This window comes from Takifugu flavidus, chromosome 13, assembly GCF_003711565.1.
Source record: "Takifugu flavidus isolate HTHZ2018 chromosome 13, ASM371156v2, whole genome shotgun sequence".
Lineage (NCBI taxonomy): Eukaryota > Metazoa > Chordata > Actinopteri > Tetraodontiformes > Tetraodontidae > Takifugu > Takifugu flavidus.
Window position 1 is genome coordinate 12,624,246 of NC_079532.1, and position 19,493 is coordinate 12,643,738.

The following is a 19,493-nucleotide window of genomic DNA, read 5'->3' on the forward strand; positions in this document are numbered from 1 at the left end:
CTCTCCTTTTACTGCGGTCGCCGATTGCGTAATAGCTGACCTCTCCTCGCATCCGTGACCCCGACTCCCGTACGTGCGCGCCCTCCAGCGCGCTGAAAATTCCATACATGATGCCTCCGTCTGCTCATCTGTTTTCCATGGAGCTGTGTGTAGGAGGGGCCGCTGCAGCCGAGGTGGGAACGGCAGAGAAAGGCCCACGGCGAGTCACTGTTTTGTAATCTTCATTACGTAACGCATTTTTCTCCCAACATCCATCTATCCATCCACCCATTTATCCAACACCCCCCCCCCCCTAACCATGACTAATCCACCATGCAGGCCAGCTTTCTATAGGGCAAGCGGGGCAGCAGAATCCAGTCAAAACACGTTCATCCTCCCAAACCCCCCTGAGATCTACTGGAATCCAGTCCAGACAGACAGAAGCTTAGTGTTCTGCATCGGGAAATGGAACCTCCAGCAACAACAGTTCTTCTCCCCTAAATCTGCCCACAGGAGCCTTGCTCTGTTCATGGACGCACGTTTGACCTGTTTAAGATGAGGCATCGCTGCTGTGATGTAACAGCTGTCAACAGCATGTGCGTATGTGTTTACGCAGCTATTTATAGCCGCAGCACAAAGCTAGTGCCACCGTTTGGAGAGACAGAATCCAAACATTTAGGAAGAAAAGCCCAATATCCACATCCAGGCGCGCGTTCGCACCTTTGCACTCATAAATGGGCGTGCGGTGCGTCTGAAATCCTCATCCAGAGGACATTTCAGCCTCCCGCTGGATTAATTTAATACAGGATGTAACGACATAAGCAATATTTGACACGCTTATGCAGTTGCTGCTTTATATAAGAGTTTGTATTAAAAGTTTCATATGCAGGGCTTTACATAACATTGCTGCTGGAGGTGGGATGGGACTGGGGAAGTGACGGCTGCATGGAGACTATCAGAGCAGTCAGAAGAGAGATGCAGGGCTGCTGCAGGCTTATCCTACTAATTTGGAAACATCAAGCCTGGCCACTGATTGATGCGGCACAGATGCGTTCTGGGGGTCCTCTCACCTCTTCTGGTTCATGAGCAGCTCTCGGTGGAGGTCCTGATGGTTTCGGGAGCTCTTGACCGGGTTGATTAGTTTCTTGGGTTTGATGAGCTCGTCGCAGTCCCCCTCCAGATAGTCCGGCTCCGCCATGACACGTCTCCCTGGTGACAGCGACAGAGCAGGATCACACGGATCTATAGGAACAGAACAAACAACACAGACCTTGATTTGACCGTCTAAGTGGATGACAGTGGCTCACAAGTTACAGAGATACCATAACCCCCATCTTTGATGAGGTAAACAGTTTCCAACATCACTATTTGAGGGACTTTTTACCCCAGTTTCAGGGCAGATTTCAAGGCAACTTTTATATATATATCTCATTTCTGTTTAAAGATGAGAGCTGATGAGAACATCTGCTTGCTGCTGTAGTAAAAGCCGTTTTAGATCGTTGTTCACAGTCATGGAAGGAGCGAGTCAATTTACGTAACTGTTCCCCACTGAGTGAACAGTTCGTACCTCTATCGAACACAGATGGAAAATGATGAAGAGCAGGGAAGAGGTCACGGCTTCTAGACCCTTTCAGGCTAAATAATTTAAAGCCAATTTTAGTTCTTCTCACACTCATGATCAATCACTCTTCCCCCGGCAACATAAAGTAGTTAGAAATTGTGACAATGGTCAAAATAAAAACCCCGTGCGTGGAATTATAGATGCTGGACAGAAACAACCAGGACAGAACGACACCAGTGAGGTGGTAAATTTACTAGAAACACTTTAACTCGCCTGTATTTACACTGAGAAACAGGATTTAAAAGAAAAGCCAGCAGCATGTTGAAATCACCATGACCACAACACAATCAATGGAGCCCAAACCTACAGAAAATAACTTTCTTTAAGGAAAAACATTAAACCACAGAAGGATAAAATAAAGTAACCGAGTAGTTTCCTTCTTTTTAAATACATCATTCTCTGCTTGTTTGGCTCACCCTGCAGATGAGGAAAGACGGGGTATCTGAACATCGTTGCCATCTCTGCTGCTGTGATGTGGGATGGATTTTACAGTTCAAAAAGCCTGTGAGGAGCTTGTGCTGCTGGTGTTGGAGCCCCACACAGATGTGCTTTTGCTCTGCACAGCTGAGCTGCTCGGGTTTCAAAGCCTTTTTATAGCCGTTCTCACGCATGCACCATCCCACTCCTCCCTCCCTCGCTGTCTCTCGTCCTCTCACATCCCTCCCTCACCTACTCTTTCCATTTCCATCTTCCATCTATCACTTATTAATGAATGGTCCTTTCTTGTTACTTTAAGGAACTTCATCTATCTCAACCCCTCGTATAATAAATAAATAAATTGCTCTCAATAAAATGGGTGAGTGGCATCACTCACTCACGATCCTGCAGCATGACTCACGTTCACAGTCACGTACTTAAAAGGTCCGTGAGTTTCCATCATTTTAAGGGGCGTGTTAGAAACGTCTGTGTACGAGCAGGAGGTACAAAAACAATGAAGAAAGACTAAAGTGGGTTGCTTCCAACCTAACTGAGGTGGCCAATCATATTTATCAGGCGGGGGAAACGTGATGGTCACGTAAACATACAAGATGGTGTAGTAATGCGAGGACGCCACTAGAGGGCGACTCTCGCAAACCTCAAAAACAAAACAATGACAGTTACGTAACGAAAGGATTCCAGGTTCAGAGCAGACACAATGCACACAGAACACTCTTCCATACTAAAGTACTGGCTGGTGGCTGCTTTTAAACTTCACTAGAAGAGGTCTGGATCTGCAAGGATAAAGGATTTTTCTTGAAGGAGCCAGTCTATCAACAATGCTGCGGCGGCGGCGTGAACGCTGGACATCAAAGACTGTTTCTATTGATGGCAACAGTGGGGGGCGGGGGGGGCAAAGGAACTTATGTAGCCGCAGCGTTTTCGCAGTGTCCGTTAGCGCAACACATCTGCTCCGACTTCCTCCGTGCTCTAGGGCAGAGAGGAAATGACACGGACTTCAAAAGACAGCACTACTTGTGAAAGAGTTTACACCGCAACCAGTATTGAATGTTGTAGTGCAAACACACACACACACACACCTTCAAATGTATCCTGTAAATAAGTTTCACTCTCTAAAGCAGTGGGGTGAAAACCAAAACCTTGAGGGCTGCAATCCAGCTGGGTTCCGAGCTCCCGGGCAGAAAAAGGCTTTCACCAGGACAAGTGGGAGCCCAGGTGGAGCTTGTCCATCTGGGAGGTCAGAACACCGGGCTGGATGCTGGTCCTCGAGGCCTGGCCTTCAACTCCCCTGCTCTAAAGTGTAACAGTTGACGTTCTTCAAAGTCAGTGAAGACGCTGCATTCAATGAACAAGAACAGTATCAGAACTGTAAACTGACACTTTTATCATGCTAACGCATGTACACAAAGTCCGTGAGTACATGGAGCAAAACAGGCCAACAAAACATTTATGGACCCTGCAAGTTTGGACTAGTGCGCCGCTTTTGGGACAACACCTCCTGCTGTTCCAGGAATTCCATTAAAACTGTTTGTTCCTTGGTTTGGGAAACACACCCCTGCAGTAGAGACCGCAGACAAACACACACACACGCACATGCCAATTACCAGCTTCCAAAATACCTCCGCAATTTCTGACTCCACACCCTGGGAAGAGCTAAAACTTCCAATATTACGGCTTCATTTTGGAACGTTACATCAAAACATTAAGGGATGAGGAAAAAAGCTGGAGTAAAAGAAAAGGAAAGTAAAAACACTGAGGCAGATGAAGGCAGCTTTGCTCCAGCTTCCCGGTGACGCCGATTCACCGGGAAGTCTTTGACCGGAACTATTCATCATGAGAAAACACACGATGACAAAAACGAGACTCCAAAACTGCCACGTAGCTGTTCAGAGTCTTGTTTACAGTACAGATCTAAAGAGGAAACGGGTGCTTGGCAGCTTTTTCAGCGTAAACAGGAGATAAAGAAAGACGCAGTACCGTGCATGAGGATGAGGAGTGCACAGTGGCGGTTTGCATCAGATAAACAGGGCGACTTTTCTTGGAAGGAAGAGAGGCCGGGCCGTGCCAAGTGATTGCATCACTGCGGTCAGCTCTGCTATAGCAAACGTGCACAAAGGTCTGCATTCACCATACAGATTTCTTCCTCAATTTCACCCTCAACTGTCGTTTCCGCCGCGTTGCCACGGAGACCGGCCCTCATCCACACTTCACCTTGTGACTCAGGGCTTTCAAAAGTGCCACGGCGAACTCTCAGCAACACCTGAAGGCCTCAAACATTCCTCGCCGAGGAGGCATTTGGGTGATGCAAGAATTCCAGCCACTGTTTTCAACCATGACAAGTGGAAAATAAAGTAGAAGCTAACACCGCAAATCTCCTGAGCTCGATACAGAGATTACTTAGCCCTGCTAACTCATCATGACATTTCTAGAATCTTTCCCCCTTCCTCACTCATAACCTGTGCCAATTTGGACATGTCTCAGAGGGCTAAACGGGTTGAAATGGACAGAACCGTGATGAGGGGAGCTAAGAAAAGACCCTAAATTGGCCATTATTAGTGATTCAATTTACTGCCAGGAGAATAATGTTGTACAAGACGGGACAGTTGGCAAAAAGGTTCGTAGTTCCAGACGGAAGAAGAGTATTGGGACATTATATTTGGATTAAGGTCAACAAAACCAATTTTAAAAAATAACACATGATTTTGATGTCATTATTCCATACTGGCCTATTTCCTGCTTGACTTATACAATAGAAATTGAGACAAGGAGAGCAGCTGGGAGCCTCCTTCACCATCTGACCCCCCCCCTCCCCATGATACAGTCATGACAAGGGTATCCAGACTCCACTCAGGGTGGGGCTGGTCTGTCAAATGTCAATGGATATGAGCGCATGGCTGGAAAACTCCCAAATACTTCTTTTCTTTTCTGCACAGATAGAAATGCTTGTAAAAATGGCGTTTCTATTTCCAGGAAGAGCGGGACTCACACGAAGCAAGAAACCCCCCCAAATCCTGGGTGGACGGTTCTTATAATTAAGCATTTTCTCCCTCCCTCATATTTTGTGTTTCAGACTCCCCATTTTTGGCCAGATTCTGTCTGTTCTGCTCACAGATGGGAGGTCCACCCCTCAGGGGAAATTGCATCATCAATATCCCAAAAGCAACCCCCACAGCCTGCTTTCCCCCTCTCTCTGTCACACACCCTTTTCTCCCCTCTGGTGACGCCACAACCTCAGGCAGATCCGAACACGAGTTCCCTGGTCTTTTTCTTAATGAAGCGGCCATTCAGCCATCAGTGGGGGGGGGGGGGGCTAATTAAACCACACAGATAGATGAGCTTTTAACTGGCAGCTGTGGGAGGGGGTGAGGGGTGACAAGGGGTGTGTGTGTGTGTGAGAAAGAGAGAGAGAAAGTGATGGAGAAAGTGATGGAGAAGCAGGAAGTTGGGGGCTGAGCTGACTGAGCTCATTTCCCGTATATCCGAGTACACGTACATTTACAAGCATCCGTCACTTCCACAAGTCGCTGACGGTTGGGTGACGTACGCATGTGCACGTGGGCGCACTTTCAAAACACATGCATCACCTAGCGCAAGAAAGTGTTAGTCCTGACCGTTGATCACGTGGGCGGCAACAACCTTTACGTAATCGGCAGTTTCCTCAGATTACCGAACAGAGTTTGGGGGTTGTCTTCTACTTCCTGTCTTAGTGTGGGGCTCTGAAGCAACCGAGGCAGTGAAGCTGGGAATTCTGGGGGCCTCTTCAGGACTGACCTTGGAAAGCATCCATCCCGCCAGCAGCACAATATGACAGTATCACCAGGGAGACGAGGGGGTGTGGGAAGCAACTCTCTGGGGTTTAGGGTCCAAAAAGCAAAGCGCCTGCGTGGAAACGCCCACAAAACTTAACACCCAGAACACAATGTGAAGATTGAGGTGATGTTTTTACCAATCCTGACGGCATTAAATGTGCACTGGGTGGCTCTGTCGACTGTCACCATCACGTACCCCCCCCCCCATCCCCAAATTAATCACCACATGCAACAGCCAGGAATAATAGATCACAAAAATCAGCTGCATTCCATTCCAAATCAATCATCTCAGTAATCCTTTCTATCCCCAGTTCTCACAAGCACAGCGGGTGTTCAAATCTCCCCAGAAAGTAGACCACAGGCTTGTTTAGGAACAGGCAACAACTTAACACGGACGGCGCGCGTTCGGTCCTCACTAAAGTTGTGTCTCAGCCCGTCAGCGGTCCTGTTGAAACCCGTTTGGAGCCCGGACGGAGGCAGATTTACAGAATGAATGGAAAGCAGAGGCGTGATTTTGAGTCACCCTGTGGGAATGTGATGAACCTGCAAAGTTATTATGACCTTGTGAACACAACACACACACACACACACACACACACACACACAAAGCAAGGGGTGTCTATTCCATACTGTGACCATGTTTGAGTGATACAAGCACTTGGATGTGGCGCCAAGCGCGGACTTATACCAAACTGGGAACATATGTCCTGAATATAAGCGGAGAGAGGGGTGGCACCTGTCAGTCACAACAAAAGGCTGGAGTAAAGCTCTTCCACAGCTGGTGGGGACACATGGTCCTGTACGTACAGCCTGGGTGGGAACAGGTGGATTCAAACAGCCGAGCAACACATGCACAGAACGTTTATTACCCCGTGAAGTTAAATTACAGATGCGTGCTTCACGTGGCGCCCACTCTCTGATGTAAAGGTTTTTTTAAAGAAGCCGCCACAGTTAAAAAAGCCGCATGGTTTTGTCTGACTGGGAAGTGTGAGGTAATACTGGGCCATAAATGAGGAGTCTTTGTTATGGCTGGGCTGTCCGTTCCAGTTTGGGAATCAAAGCTTTGTGCTTTACTGCTGTGTTTTCCCCCCGCAGAGCCCAATCACGCCCCTCCTGGCAATCCGCTGGCTGAGACCACATGAGATCTCTCTTCTCATTGGCGGCGGGGCACACCGGGGAGGATTCAGGAGCCTCTCTTTTGTTTACATGCTGGGAGAGAAAAGCCCACAAACAACCGTTACCTTGGGCAACCTTAAGTTAGCCGCACACACGCGCATAATGTTGGAGCAACTATGTGTGCGTGCACACAAGCACGGACACACAAATGCACACAAATGAACAGGTATTGTGAAATAACCAGGTATTAGACTTGACTGATTTATGCCTGTTACACAAAATACACTCCCGGTGTGTGCACGTTTATTAGCGGGAAAGCAGGAAATCAAGTGGATTCCTTTTCTGATGAGACCTCACGGAGGCCGTAAAACTCAGACTGCTATTCTGTGGCCATATGTCCCTGTGTATATAGGATGAAGGATCATATATCTTGATACTGCCAGAGAAAGAATTTAATTTAATTCAGGCAACTCAGACAGACTATGTCTCTGCACGTCAACCTAACAAACTGCCAGGAGGAAGCTGCACACGTGTACACGCGTGTATGCGATCCTCTATATAGTGGTCTGCACAGTAATGGTGCATTATTGCGAATGAGGCTCCTGCATAACAGCAAGAAAAAAAATAATCAATGGGACTCTGAGAAGCTCAGTGTCTGCAAGTATCTCAGTTTTTAAATGTGTTCTTGGTATCTTATCGCTCCTTTTTTTGAGCAAACAGCTCAGCTGCTGACAGAAAGTCAAATCTTTGCATGACATGGACTGACCCCCATAAAACAAACACGCAGCCAGGACAGAGGCGTGCAAAAACCACTGTACGCAACACACACACACACACACACACACACACAAAGCAAGGGGAGTCTATTCCATACTGTGACCATGTTTGAGTGATACAAGCACTTGGATGTGGCGCCAAGCGCGGACTTATACCAAACTGGGAACATATGTCCTGAATATAAGCGGAGAGAGGGGTGGCACCTGTCAGTCACAACAAAAGGCTGGAGTAAAGCTCTTCCACAGCTGGTGGGGACACATGGTCCTGTACGTACAGCCTGGGTGGGAACAGGTGGATTCAAACAGCCGAGCAACACATGCACAGGACGTTTATTACCCCGTGAAGTTAAATTACAGATGCGCGTTTCACGTGGCGCCCACTCTCTGATGTAAAGGTTTTTTTAAAGAAGCCGCCACAGTTAAAAAAGCCGCATGGTTTTGTCTGACTGGGAGGTGTGAGGTAATACTGGGCCATAAATGAGGAGTCTTTGTTATGGCTGGGCTGTCCGTTCCAGTTTGGGAATCAAAGCTTTGTGCTTTACTGCTGTGTTTTCCCCCCGCAGAGCCCAATCACGCCCCTCCTGGCAATCCGCTGGCTGAGACCACATGAGATCTCTCTTCTCATTGGCGGCGGGGCACACCGGGGAGGATTCAGGAGCCTCTCTTTTGTTTACATGCTGGGAGAGAAAAGCCCACAAACAACCGTTACCTTGGGCAACCTTAAGTTAGCCGCACACACGCGCATAATGTTGGAGCAACTATGTGTGCGTGCACACAAGCACGGACACACAAATGCACACAAATGAACAGGTATTGTGAAATAACCAGGTATTAGACTTGACTGATTTATGCCTGTTACACAAAATACACTCCCGGTGTGTGCACGTTTATTAGCGGGAAAGCAGGAAATCAAGTGGATTCCTTTTCTGATGAGACCTCACGGAGGCCGTAAAACTCAGACTGCTTTTCTGTGGCCATATGTCCCTGTGTATATAGGATGAAGGATCATATATCTTGATACTGCCAGAGAAAGAATTTAATTTAATTCAGGCAACTCAGACAGACTATGTCTCTGCACGTCAACCTAACAAACTGCCAGGAGGAAGCTGCACACGTGTACACGCGTGTATGCGATCCTCTATATAGTGGTCTGCACAGTAATGGTGCATTATTGCGAATGAGGCTCCTGCATAACAGCAAGAAAAAAAATAATCAATGGGACTCTGAGAAGCTCAGTGTCTGCAAGTATCTCAGTTTTTAAATGTGTTCTTGGTATCTTATCGCTCCTTTTTTGAGCAAACAGCTCAGCTGCTGACAGAAAGTCAAATCTTTGCATGACATGAACTGACCCCCATAAAACAAACACGCAGCCAGGACAGAGGCGTGCAAAAACCACTGTACGCAACACACACACACACACACACACACAGGTCGTGATAAACCCAAATTGTGACATCATAATATAAAACCATAGCAACAGAAGTACTGCACAGAGTAAACAGAGCCTTTGTTCTGTCCTATGAGCCTGTGATTGCATCACTTGTGTTTGGACACACCATGATCATACAGAGCTGCCATCCATTGCCACAGAGGCAGAAAAATCCAAATTTCATTTGGTCTTCATGATTTACTTTCTGGGAATGCTGTAGCCAAGGTAAGGCCATGTAAAACTTGTTTGGCCCTCTAAAAGGTTACCATTAAAGTCACAGACATTTACATATTGCTTAGTTAAAGGAAAAGTAAAGGTAAAGGAAGTCTTTCTTACTGGCAAACTGCTTCACCCCCAGGATGAACACAGAAGAAAACCCCTGCATCTCATTCTAGTGGGCTTTAATTATACTTTGCTTGATTAAAGCTATTCCACTTACACACTCACATACCAGGTTTCAGTGTGGGGTTTACAACTGCTGTAACATTTTTCTAACCGAATTAAGGAATAATGTTCCCCAGTGCAAGCTATCAGTGCTAGAGTAAAGTAGCACAGTACTTTAAACAAGGGTATCCAAATAATTCAGAAATAGCGGACGAAGGGTCTTTTCTCAGCGCACACGGCTGGTGAAATTCAAGTCTTTGTTTACATGGATTATTACAGGGGATACGGCTTTAAAAACAGTCCCTCGCCACCCATGCACACAAAACACACACGCTAACATGCTGAGTAGTGAGGATTTTGTGCCCACAGACAGACCAGCAGACCTGTGGAAGCTGATACTGTCAACACACCAGTGGTTGCCAGTTATCCCCCATTCCTGACTTAAATATGCTGATTATCTTGGGGTTAACTTGAGTCATTTTAAGGTGGACTTAAATTTCCATAATGATACATAACAAATGTTTCATAACTACTGTTAGACCAATACATTATAGAACAGGAACTGCTCATGCAAATATCTAAATTCCTTTAAGTGGAGGAGTAATGGAGCGAGACAGCTTTTGTACGCAGACAGTGACAACTTCAGACGTTACGGGAAAGAGAAGACAGCAAGAGGAAGAGAGATGCATGGACGGGTGGGGGGGTTTAGAGATCAGAAAACAGATGCAAATCATTTCACAGACTCGCTTCCAAATGACTAACACATGTGCGAGGAACTTTCCCCGCCTTTGCCCAGCACACACGAACGCGGCAACACTCTAGAACGCCGTTCACCTAAAATACACTCACTCGTACCACCTGCTTTCGCCAGCGCTTCACTCCCATCTGACGGACGCCTTCCACCAACTCACACGTTCAACTGTATTTGCCAGTGTGATATTACACCTCCACCCATTAAACACCCGTCACTCTGGAAAGTTGGGTTCTTCTCTGTTTGCTTAGGATTTTGTTAAAGTTTGACAGCAGCTGTATAGGCGTTATTACCAGCTGTAAGGGTAAAGATGTGCCTTAAATGGGCAGACCTGTTGCTGAAGAAAACAAGTCACACTTTATGACAGTTGATGACACGTCAGTCTGTCAGTGAAGCTTTTAGTCATCGCTGTGCTGGTCCATAAACAGTCTTACTCACACGAGATGATTGCAGTTCCAGCTCATTCATTACATATGGTAGCATTTAATAGGGCCTCCAGTGAGTTCAGGATATAAAATGGACAAAAACAGCACAAGAAATACTTGCGATTAGAGTGTTACTTAGTAGGCGAGACAAATATGCGATTCTGAGATGAACTGATGACCTTAAACTAGCTCTAAACCAAAATAGCTTCCAGAAGTGGAAGAATTACGTACATGCAAACGTGACTCAGGGTCACAATGTATAATCTGGATCCGATAGAGCAGGGAAAATGAGGTTATTTTCACGGTCTGTGATTCTCCTAAAGTACAAACCTTCACGTGCCGCCAACAGCAAGAGTGCAGATGCTAAATCCAAGCTAACTGCTGTGGTCTCGCGCCGTACCAAACATCAACGTGTTCACTGTCCCGTCGGCTACAGTCGGGGCGCAACCCACAAAAGGAGACAATGAAACAAGACTTTTGTGTTTCACAGTCCCGTTTCCGCTCCTGTCACCACTCCCTTTCACCTTTATTCTTACTTTCTGCCCTTTTCTTTTGAACCCTAAACCTGCTGTTTTCGCGTGCAGGCACGGGCGCTTAAACGCTTTTGTTAGTGCTGTTGTTATGGCATGAGCTCCAGACACGCACGCGAACGCACGCCTTACCTTCAAAGTCGAGACCGACGCGACTTGCTCAACTCAACTTGTTTAATATTTAAGAGGACAAAATGGTCCGGCTCACATGGGTGCCTCCGCGGGTCACTTCTCCGCGCTGAGGTGTGTCCTTTCTCAAACTGTTGGGTGTCTGTTTCACACACACTCAGCCAGGACCCATAGAAAATGTAAATTTAAGGGGAGGGGGAGGAGCCAAGTGGCGTCACGCGCACGGGCACCTCCTCTGTGCTCACGAGAGGGGGACTCCTCGAGCTAAGGGCGGGGTTGGGTTGTGCGCGTGCAAACCACGCCGTTATTGGTAAAAAAAAAAAAAAAAATTACTGGAAACAATATGACTAATAAAGGTTTTATTTTCCTGTGTTACCAGTAATAATAGTTACATATAGATGTACATATAGAGAAAATAGTCTGTTAAATGGATACTTTGTTTGAAGATTTAAATAAAATGTCATTACATCTTTGATTACAGTAGCTGGGCCCCCTCCCCGTTATTGTCACAGACTGTATATCCTGAGCATTCTTTGTGATAAAGAGTAATCTTCTTACTGATGAAGGGTCAAAGCATCTGCTTATCCACCCTCCTTCTGTTATGTCAAATCAACGGCGCCTTTAGCTTAATAGGGGAACTGCTGCACTACATGTTCTGCTTTATTTGTCGGCCCTCCTCCTTTTTTTCCCCTGAATGCGTTTATCATCTAACAGACTTACTGGAAATGATGAAAAGAGCCCGAGAACAGCCCAAAGGTCGGGTTTGAACTCTAAGCAAGAGGGAGGGGGCGATGTTTGTAAGGAAAGTAAAACATTCCAAAGTCTTTCTCATAAGTTACAACTGGGGGTGAGTAAGAGTGTTGAGCTGAACAATGGGATGACTCATGACAGGGGTCACCTCTGACAGATAGGACACTCCCTCCAGGGACCACCGGGCTCAGCGCTCCCACCATGCAGGAAACAGATGTGTACACAGTGTGGGATGTATATGAAAAAAAGCAAAAATCAGAGCCGTGCCTGTCATTAAAAGCCTACAAGTCTCATCTCCAACCCTTTAAACCATTGCTTTCAAGAATTTTCCAATCCAGCCACCCCATTCCCATTCGCATGCCCCCAAAAGCAAGTTATTCTGCTATGTGTAACTCTTAAATTAAATCATAGTTTATTTAAAATACCTACTCCCTGACACCTCTCATGGATTCCCTAAACGCCAGAAAAGATTTTTACATTTTCAATCTTTTTTTTTTTGGGGGGGGGGCAATGTTTATTTTATATTTGGATGCTGAGATGAGCAACTGGAAGCTTGTGATCTCAAAGCTGGAACCAGATGTTTGGCTGCTTAAGTTGGGCGGCAACAAACGATTTCATAATAGGATGAATATTAATCATTTAGTCTATTGTAAAACTTGTTTTTGTCCAACCAACAGCAATAAAAAAAGTTGTTATTCATACCCGCAATTACATATTTCACATATTTTAATTTGGTTGAAATGATTAAGTGAACTTTTATTGACTCAATTTCATTTCAACAATAGTTTTTGTGCCGTTATAACAAATAGGAAATATGACATTTTTCTACTCTATTATCCTGTAAACCTACACTTTCAGGTCCTGTGAATTTACATTTCAACCATCATGGTTTTTGTGGCCATAAGCCCATACACGTGAAACTACTTCCTCCTGACAGTTGACACGAAGAGACTGTTGCCGCTTTAGATGGTTTTAGACAAGATTTCCTTTTTTTCTTTACTGCTGCAGTGAGCACATTTAGCAGATGGCATACATCCTCAAAAAGAACAGCTTTTGGAGGATGTATATGTCTTTTATGGACTTCAGAAAACACTCATATTCCTGCTGGACATATAACATAGATCATAAAGACACTTCTCTACCTACATAACTGGACAGCGTCTTCTCTTTATTTCCCATAGCTGGTATCTGAAGCCTAATGTTTGCAGCCAGATGTTTCTGTTATCATCCCAGGGTTCCCAGAAGATCCCGTCCCTGTATGTGTGTATGTGTGAAGCATATGAGGCCCCTTGTTATTTCTTTGGCGGGGCTCTAGGGGTCTCCTCTTTAAACAGGATGTGGCAGCTATCTGAAAACCACGGTGACAGAAAGGTCTTCCTGGAGCTGAGAGTAGCGCCTAAAACCAACAATAGTAAATCTAATTTTGCAAAGTATCTCAGGAATATTGCTCATGCAATCTGCATGCCCTTGGATGTACACCAAGACAATAATTAATCCGAGAATCTGGAGCTTTAACGGACATCACACCAGTACAGGAAGTTAGTAGATGGTGAATAATTGCTTGTAATTGTAGTGTACATAAACACAACCCCCGTGGGTGACCTACTTCTGAGTGACTGGGGGTTTGTACCAGCTGTACACCCACCATATGCTGGAGTAGTGCACGTTCAAAAGCCCGTGGTTGAATATGATACTTGCACCACATAAAATGCCAGTCCTCCTTTTTTCTTTTCCTTCTGAGTTGCCCCAAATAGACCAAAATCATTCTTTCCACTGCTGTTGTCTCCTTGTCTCTGACCCAGCAATGGTTCAGGATGGAAACCGCGAGAGAAAAGTGTGTCCTGTGGCATGCATTTTGGAAGACGGTGCCAATTAGATCACTATAGTGAGCTGTGTACGTCTGTGCACAGTTGCTTGGGGGATTACTATGGTTGTTACCTCAGCGACACTCGCAGTTTCACCACTTCCAGTGCTCCTCTCTCTTCCTCCAAACGGCCGTTCATCCAAAGTTCAGCTAATTCGATCTGCGACGGGTGACTCACGCCGCAGCCTCCGTGTTCCTGCACCAGCAGCAGACGTGTGCGCCGCTGTGCCAGGCTGGATGAGGTCAGTGCTGCATCAGCCTCTCAGCATATTTGGAAAGTGATGTCTTGTTCCCCAGCTTCTCTCCTAATTCTCACTTTCCCGGTTATCAATGCAGCCTCGCTGCTTTTATTCGTTATTGTGTGATTCATCTTGATTATAAGTAGTTGCGGCAAGGAAAAATAAATTGAATATGACTCCCACGTTTCAGGGCTGTCGTTGTGTGATCCATTACTCTTTAATTGATCATCAATCTTTCATTAAAGTCTCTTCTCTTCTTACCTGTTACCGAACCGTCCCAGCCAGCCATACCAGTTGAATTTAAGAGATTTGGAAATTTACAGACGAGATTCCTCTGACTGCACATGCATGCACATGTTTTTTGGCTTTTGCAAGTGTTGGAACGCGACGCCCCCGGGAGCAAATGCGAGAGATTAAGGTAGAGTAACTGAACTTGGATGTTGTCGCTAAGGCTGTCATTACTGGTGGGGCAACCTCAGATTTATCGAGCTTTACAGTGCAGAGCTTCCCACTTAGTCTAATGACTTCCAACAGGAATGACAGCAGATGGCTCTGTTTCTACGCAGGATGAGCCTGATGTGCAAAGAGTTGGACAAACGTGCACACTGGTGTTCTGTTTTATACCACAGGCCTTCCTCAGCCAGAGCTGTAGATCTGTGTGGGTTGAAGGAGGCTGCAAAAATTCAAAAGAAATCTACGTATGACCACTATGGTGGAGTAGAGGAGGTACTGCATATGTACTGTTTCCTGTGTGTATTCAACAGGGCTGACAAAATGCAACAGGTTAGATGGGTTCTTAGCCAGCTGGTATTTTTCCTCTTCCGGAGAGGCTGAAAACAGACGTGTGGATCTGCCCCGGCCTCCCTCTGTCCCTCTGTCTGCTTGCGCAAGTGAGCTGAATAAGCAGGATTTTCAACACAGAGAGCAGGAAAGCCATTCCCACACACACAGGCACAGACACACACGAACACACACAGGAAATCAAGGTCAGTGTGACAATTGTGTGCATGTCAGAGGGACAGAAGAGGTTCTGTACTTACGTTACCCCCCAGTGCATCATAAACACTCCTGTTTTATCCTCGATGGAAGTGGGAACAAAAAAAGTCTTATGTATTGTTCCAATCTGGACTAAAGAGACCCCAGCGGTGAGACTCATGGTGCTCTTTGTGCTCATATAACAACTCCTAGAGAACCCTGCTGCAGCAAATGTTCCTCCTGTCTTCACGTGCAGCGTGTGGCACACAGACATTGTTACAGATTGTAATCCTTTAAAAGCATCTAAAAGCTCATTCACAGTTAGTTGATGGGAGTTTGGTGACCATTTCGTTTCCACACGAACTATCTAACGCTCAGAGATGTTTTTGTGTCAAAAGTACAATACGGGTGAACACACACTTGTTTGAGTGATTATTACTGTTATTTTGAGTTGTATTATTTCCAACACCCTTTTAACCCATTCCCAAATTCCATCCAAATCTTTTTACTTAAAGGGAGTTTCATAAAAACCTACAAACAACTGCAGATGTGACAGCCATGACTGGATTTACATTTCATCCTCTCATGCAGGCCTACTGATGCTATGGCTACGTGGCACGCACGCTTGGCAGAGGTCGGCGCTCTCCTCTCCTCTCAGTGATACACACATACACAATACTGGATTTTTTTTGTAATGAACATGTTCTTCCCTATTTAAAAATACAAAGAAAGGCAAAAACAAAAGGATAAAAAGCCATTTAGACCTTTTCGAAACTTTCCATAGGACAAGTGAAGAAGAAAACAGAGGAGGAACCTCCTGTTTTTTCCATACCTGATAACCTCCCATCCACCGCTTCCCTGTCGTCTGTCCTGTCAGATGCTGTTTCCTGAAATTCTGATTCCTGAGGGGTGTGTGTGTGTGTGTGTGTGTGTGTGTGTGTGTGTGGGAAGAGAACACAAAGGGAGGTTGTCAGTCACTGTAAGGTCATTCCTGAATAACAAACACATTAATCTGAAGGGCACGAGGAGCCATACATAAAGACCACAAACTTAATGCAAAACACATGTAAAAATAGTGTAACCATTTACACATTAGCTCATTTCCAGTCTTTGACATGTTCAATTCAACAAACTATAAAAACAGATTAATGTCACACACATTTACTGCAAAATAATATTTAAAAAATGCGGCATGTGTACAGATTCATAGGTCAGACATGTCAGTGATTGTGCTAGAGCAGAATTTACATTATTTCCTCCTCGTCTTGCTCAAAAGGAAACTTCTTATTTGCTTAATGATAGTGTTCAGCAATCTGTTTGTTCCCTGCGTGTTTTTATGAGATTTGCAGTTCAACGCGGCTTCCTAAACAACACACGCTTTGTTCTTGGACAATGATGCATCGAGGATGACATGCTCGCCATGTAATTAAGAAACCGTCCAATAAATACGCAGCGCTCGAGGACAGAGTCAAAGAGAAATGAATGGCATGACACGCATGAAGGGTAGAATAACACACTGGTGAGGTTTGAGTCTCATGTCACCTACTTTTACTTTGTTTCTCTCAACATTCTGTACAGTTTTGGTTACAACCCTCTTTTTTCCCCACCTCTTTCAGCTCAACAACAGAAGGGACATTAATCTGTGCTTTGTTTGCGGAAAACGCCCACTGAGGCTCCTAGCTGTGACCTGTGACAGGCCAGCTGATAAGGAGGTGGAGCAGAAGGGTTAAATCACATGCTCAGACTGTTCCCCTCCATTGATCACTCGGGTTGTTTTTTTTCTCCTTTTTTGGGCCGTGCCAAACTCAACAAAGGTGGAAGCTTTTTTTTTCTGCACCTTATTGCACTTGTCACGAGTAAACATTGCGCAACACGTGTCCGTTTCGTAACTGCCTATGTGGCTGAGTGAAACTGTTTCAAATAGAACGTTTGCGTTTAATGTTGAGTCACAGAGTCTCAAATAGCTGCGGCAGTAATTCAGTCATGTGGACTGTGATTTATACCATTATAGAAAGGACAGTCCTTTGGCTTAGAGTAACCCACAGATGTCTGAACATCTGCAGATGAACTGTCTCCTTTTGGATTAAGTGATCAGTGTGGAAATAATTCCAGGATTGTTTTTCTAAGACTTGACCCTCTCACCCCCCACTCCCTTTACTGTTATTTCCTCTGCTGATCAGTCTTATTGATCAGAGCCTGATCACACACACACACACACACACACACACACACACATACACACACAGAAAGCGAAGGAAATCGCGTACAGGGAGAAAGGGATCATGTTAAACAGTATCTCAGGGCACTCTTAACTGACATCCAATCTATAGTCACAAAGCACTCTGACCACATAATGTGTGTTTGTGTGTGTGTGTGTGTGTGTGTGTGTGTGTGTGTGTGTGTGTGTGTGTGTGTGTGTGTGTGATACAGAATTTATCAAATAGATCAAATAAATGCAGACCTATGACCACCACGTGTACTTCCAGCAAACATTGGAAATGACTAAAACCTTGATTTTACTGCCACCTTGTGGCGGCATTAGGGAAACGACAACAGTTCGACTGCATCCATCCGTGACTGGTGCTCAAATATCGGCCTACATATAAAAAAATTGGGGGTTTAATAACTGAAGATGCTGTGTAATATATTTATCTATATGTTATTATTGAAATATGTCTGGTTGTTTTGGTGGTCTTTTTTTTTTTAATCATAGGAGCTCTAATCATTACAGTTGACTAATTCCAAACGCCATACCTGAGGCAGTCTGATAATAATGGAGGGTCTTGGGATCTGAGGATATTTTGGCTCCATCTTTGGATTGAAGCTTGACTCCCCTTCTTTATCCTCTGAACTTTGGGAGATGCTGTGACTGACGGAAGGGGATTCGAAACAGTCCTCTGCCGCTGTATCCTGCTGGTGGCAGTTTGAAGACACTGAATTTGTTCCATTTAGTCTTCTGCCTCTGCTGGAACAGGCAGAGATCTGGCTTGTAGTCCTCACAGACGGCCGGTGGTGCTGCTCGTGGAAGCCTGGCAGCGCCTCAGGCTGGGACGTAACCGGGGCTGTTGCCGAAAGGTTGTGGTCGTCCTTGCTCTGCGTGGAGAAGCTTGCTTCCTGTGAGGATGATGGCTCACTACTATCCTCGCTTGGATCATCAAAGCAGTGGCCCAAAGACGAGCAAGGTAGTCCATGCATGCTGGTGGATTCAAACAGGACCAAAACGGTGAGTAAAACAAACTGGACTGACATTAGGTGGATGAGGAGTCCTGATGCGTGAAAGGTTTCCTTTAGGTCCAAGAAAAGCACAGACAGTGCACGTGAGTGACACAGCCACTTGCACATTTGAGAGGTGACATCTGAAAAGAAAACAGTTCTTTTTCCTTACTTTGCTCCATGCATAGAAACACACCAAAGAGCTGCAGTTCAGCACACGGTTGGACTAGTTTGTCCAAGTCCTGCATCCACTAGATGATAGCTAGTTTGACCCTGGGTTAACCCCCAGACTCCGGGTCCGGTCAGTATAGTGATCCTGGCTGCCAGTGCCTCATTCGCTCTGTTTCTCAGAGAAAACTTGATTCCAAGCTGTGGGAAAAGTTACTGACCGCTTTCACGGCTCGAGGGTCCGTCTTCCCAGGAAGCCCTTCGTCTCTCAGATGCCTCTCTTACAACCTGCGCAGGGTCCAGGGCCATTTGAAATGTGTGTGAGTGGCTGTGTGTCATGGATCTCATTACCAGGTAGTCCCTGTCCTGTTGTGAGCGTGGAGCGAGGGGCTGGACGTCGCAGGGAGTCCAGTTACCATCTGATTTAGGGTCAGTTGCGAACACGCTTGCTGCACGCTTCAACATTATTAGTTAATGAACGCATCTGATCGCAGTGCAGCAACCTGAAATGTAAAGATTATTAATGAGATACAGATGGCTGAATGTAAGAGTTCAAGTTGCAGACAAATGCTGTAAGTGATAGGCCGGCAGGTGAGAAAGAGAAAGGAGAAAGAAGGAACGAGAGAATCCAGGATGTCGTTAGCCATGAAAAATGTTCATCTAATCAGATAAACTTTGAAAAGTCTATTAATCCTGGTCTGCCTGATCAACCTGTATGCCACAATACAAGTCAAGAACAAGTAGCTGGTTTTGTGAAAAACGTTGCGAAACCACCAACACTAACCTTTGACAACAAAAAGACTCTTTTTGGATCAAGACATAAACAGTGGTCAATGCATGATTAATGATGTAATCTTTTTATGCGAGTAAATGTGCATCAGTAATGTGATGTACACA

At 45.5% G+C, this 19,493-nt stretch overlaps 1 protein-coding gene across 5 annotated transcripts in view; it reads right to left on the minus strand.

Moving 5' to 3' along the window:
* Positions 1-19,493, minus strand: part of fam107b (family with sequence similarity 107 member B) — a 141,727-nt gene that overhangs the window by 2,685 nt on the left and 119,549 nt on the right. Inside the window, exons 2-3 of one of the 5 annotated variants that reach the window (XM_057051827.1) lie at positions 2,017-2,128; positions 1,050-1,221 (exon numbers count right to left, since the gene is read on the minus strand). In XM_057051827.1, the coding sequence (XP_056907807.1) occupies positions 1,050-1,221; positions 2,017-2,059 (215 nt within the window). In that variant the 5' untranslated portion in view covers positions 2,060-2,128. Of the gene's footprint in view, positions 1-1,049; positions 1,222-2,016; positions 2,184-10,660; positions 10,686-11,058; positions 11,084-11,390; positions 11,583-19,493 lie in introns of those variants that run through there. The other 4 variants (XM_057051828.1, XM_057051829.1, XM_057051830.1 and 1 more) reach the window with 4 other exon arrangements.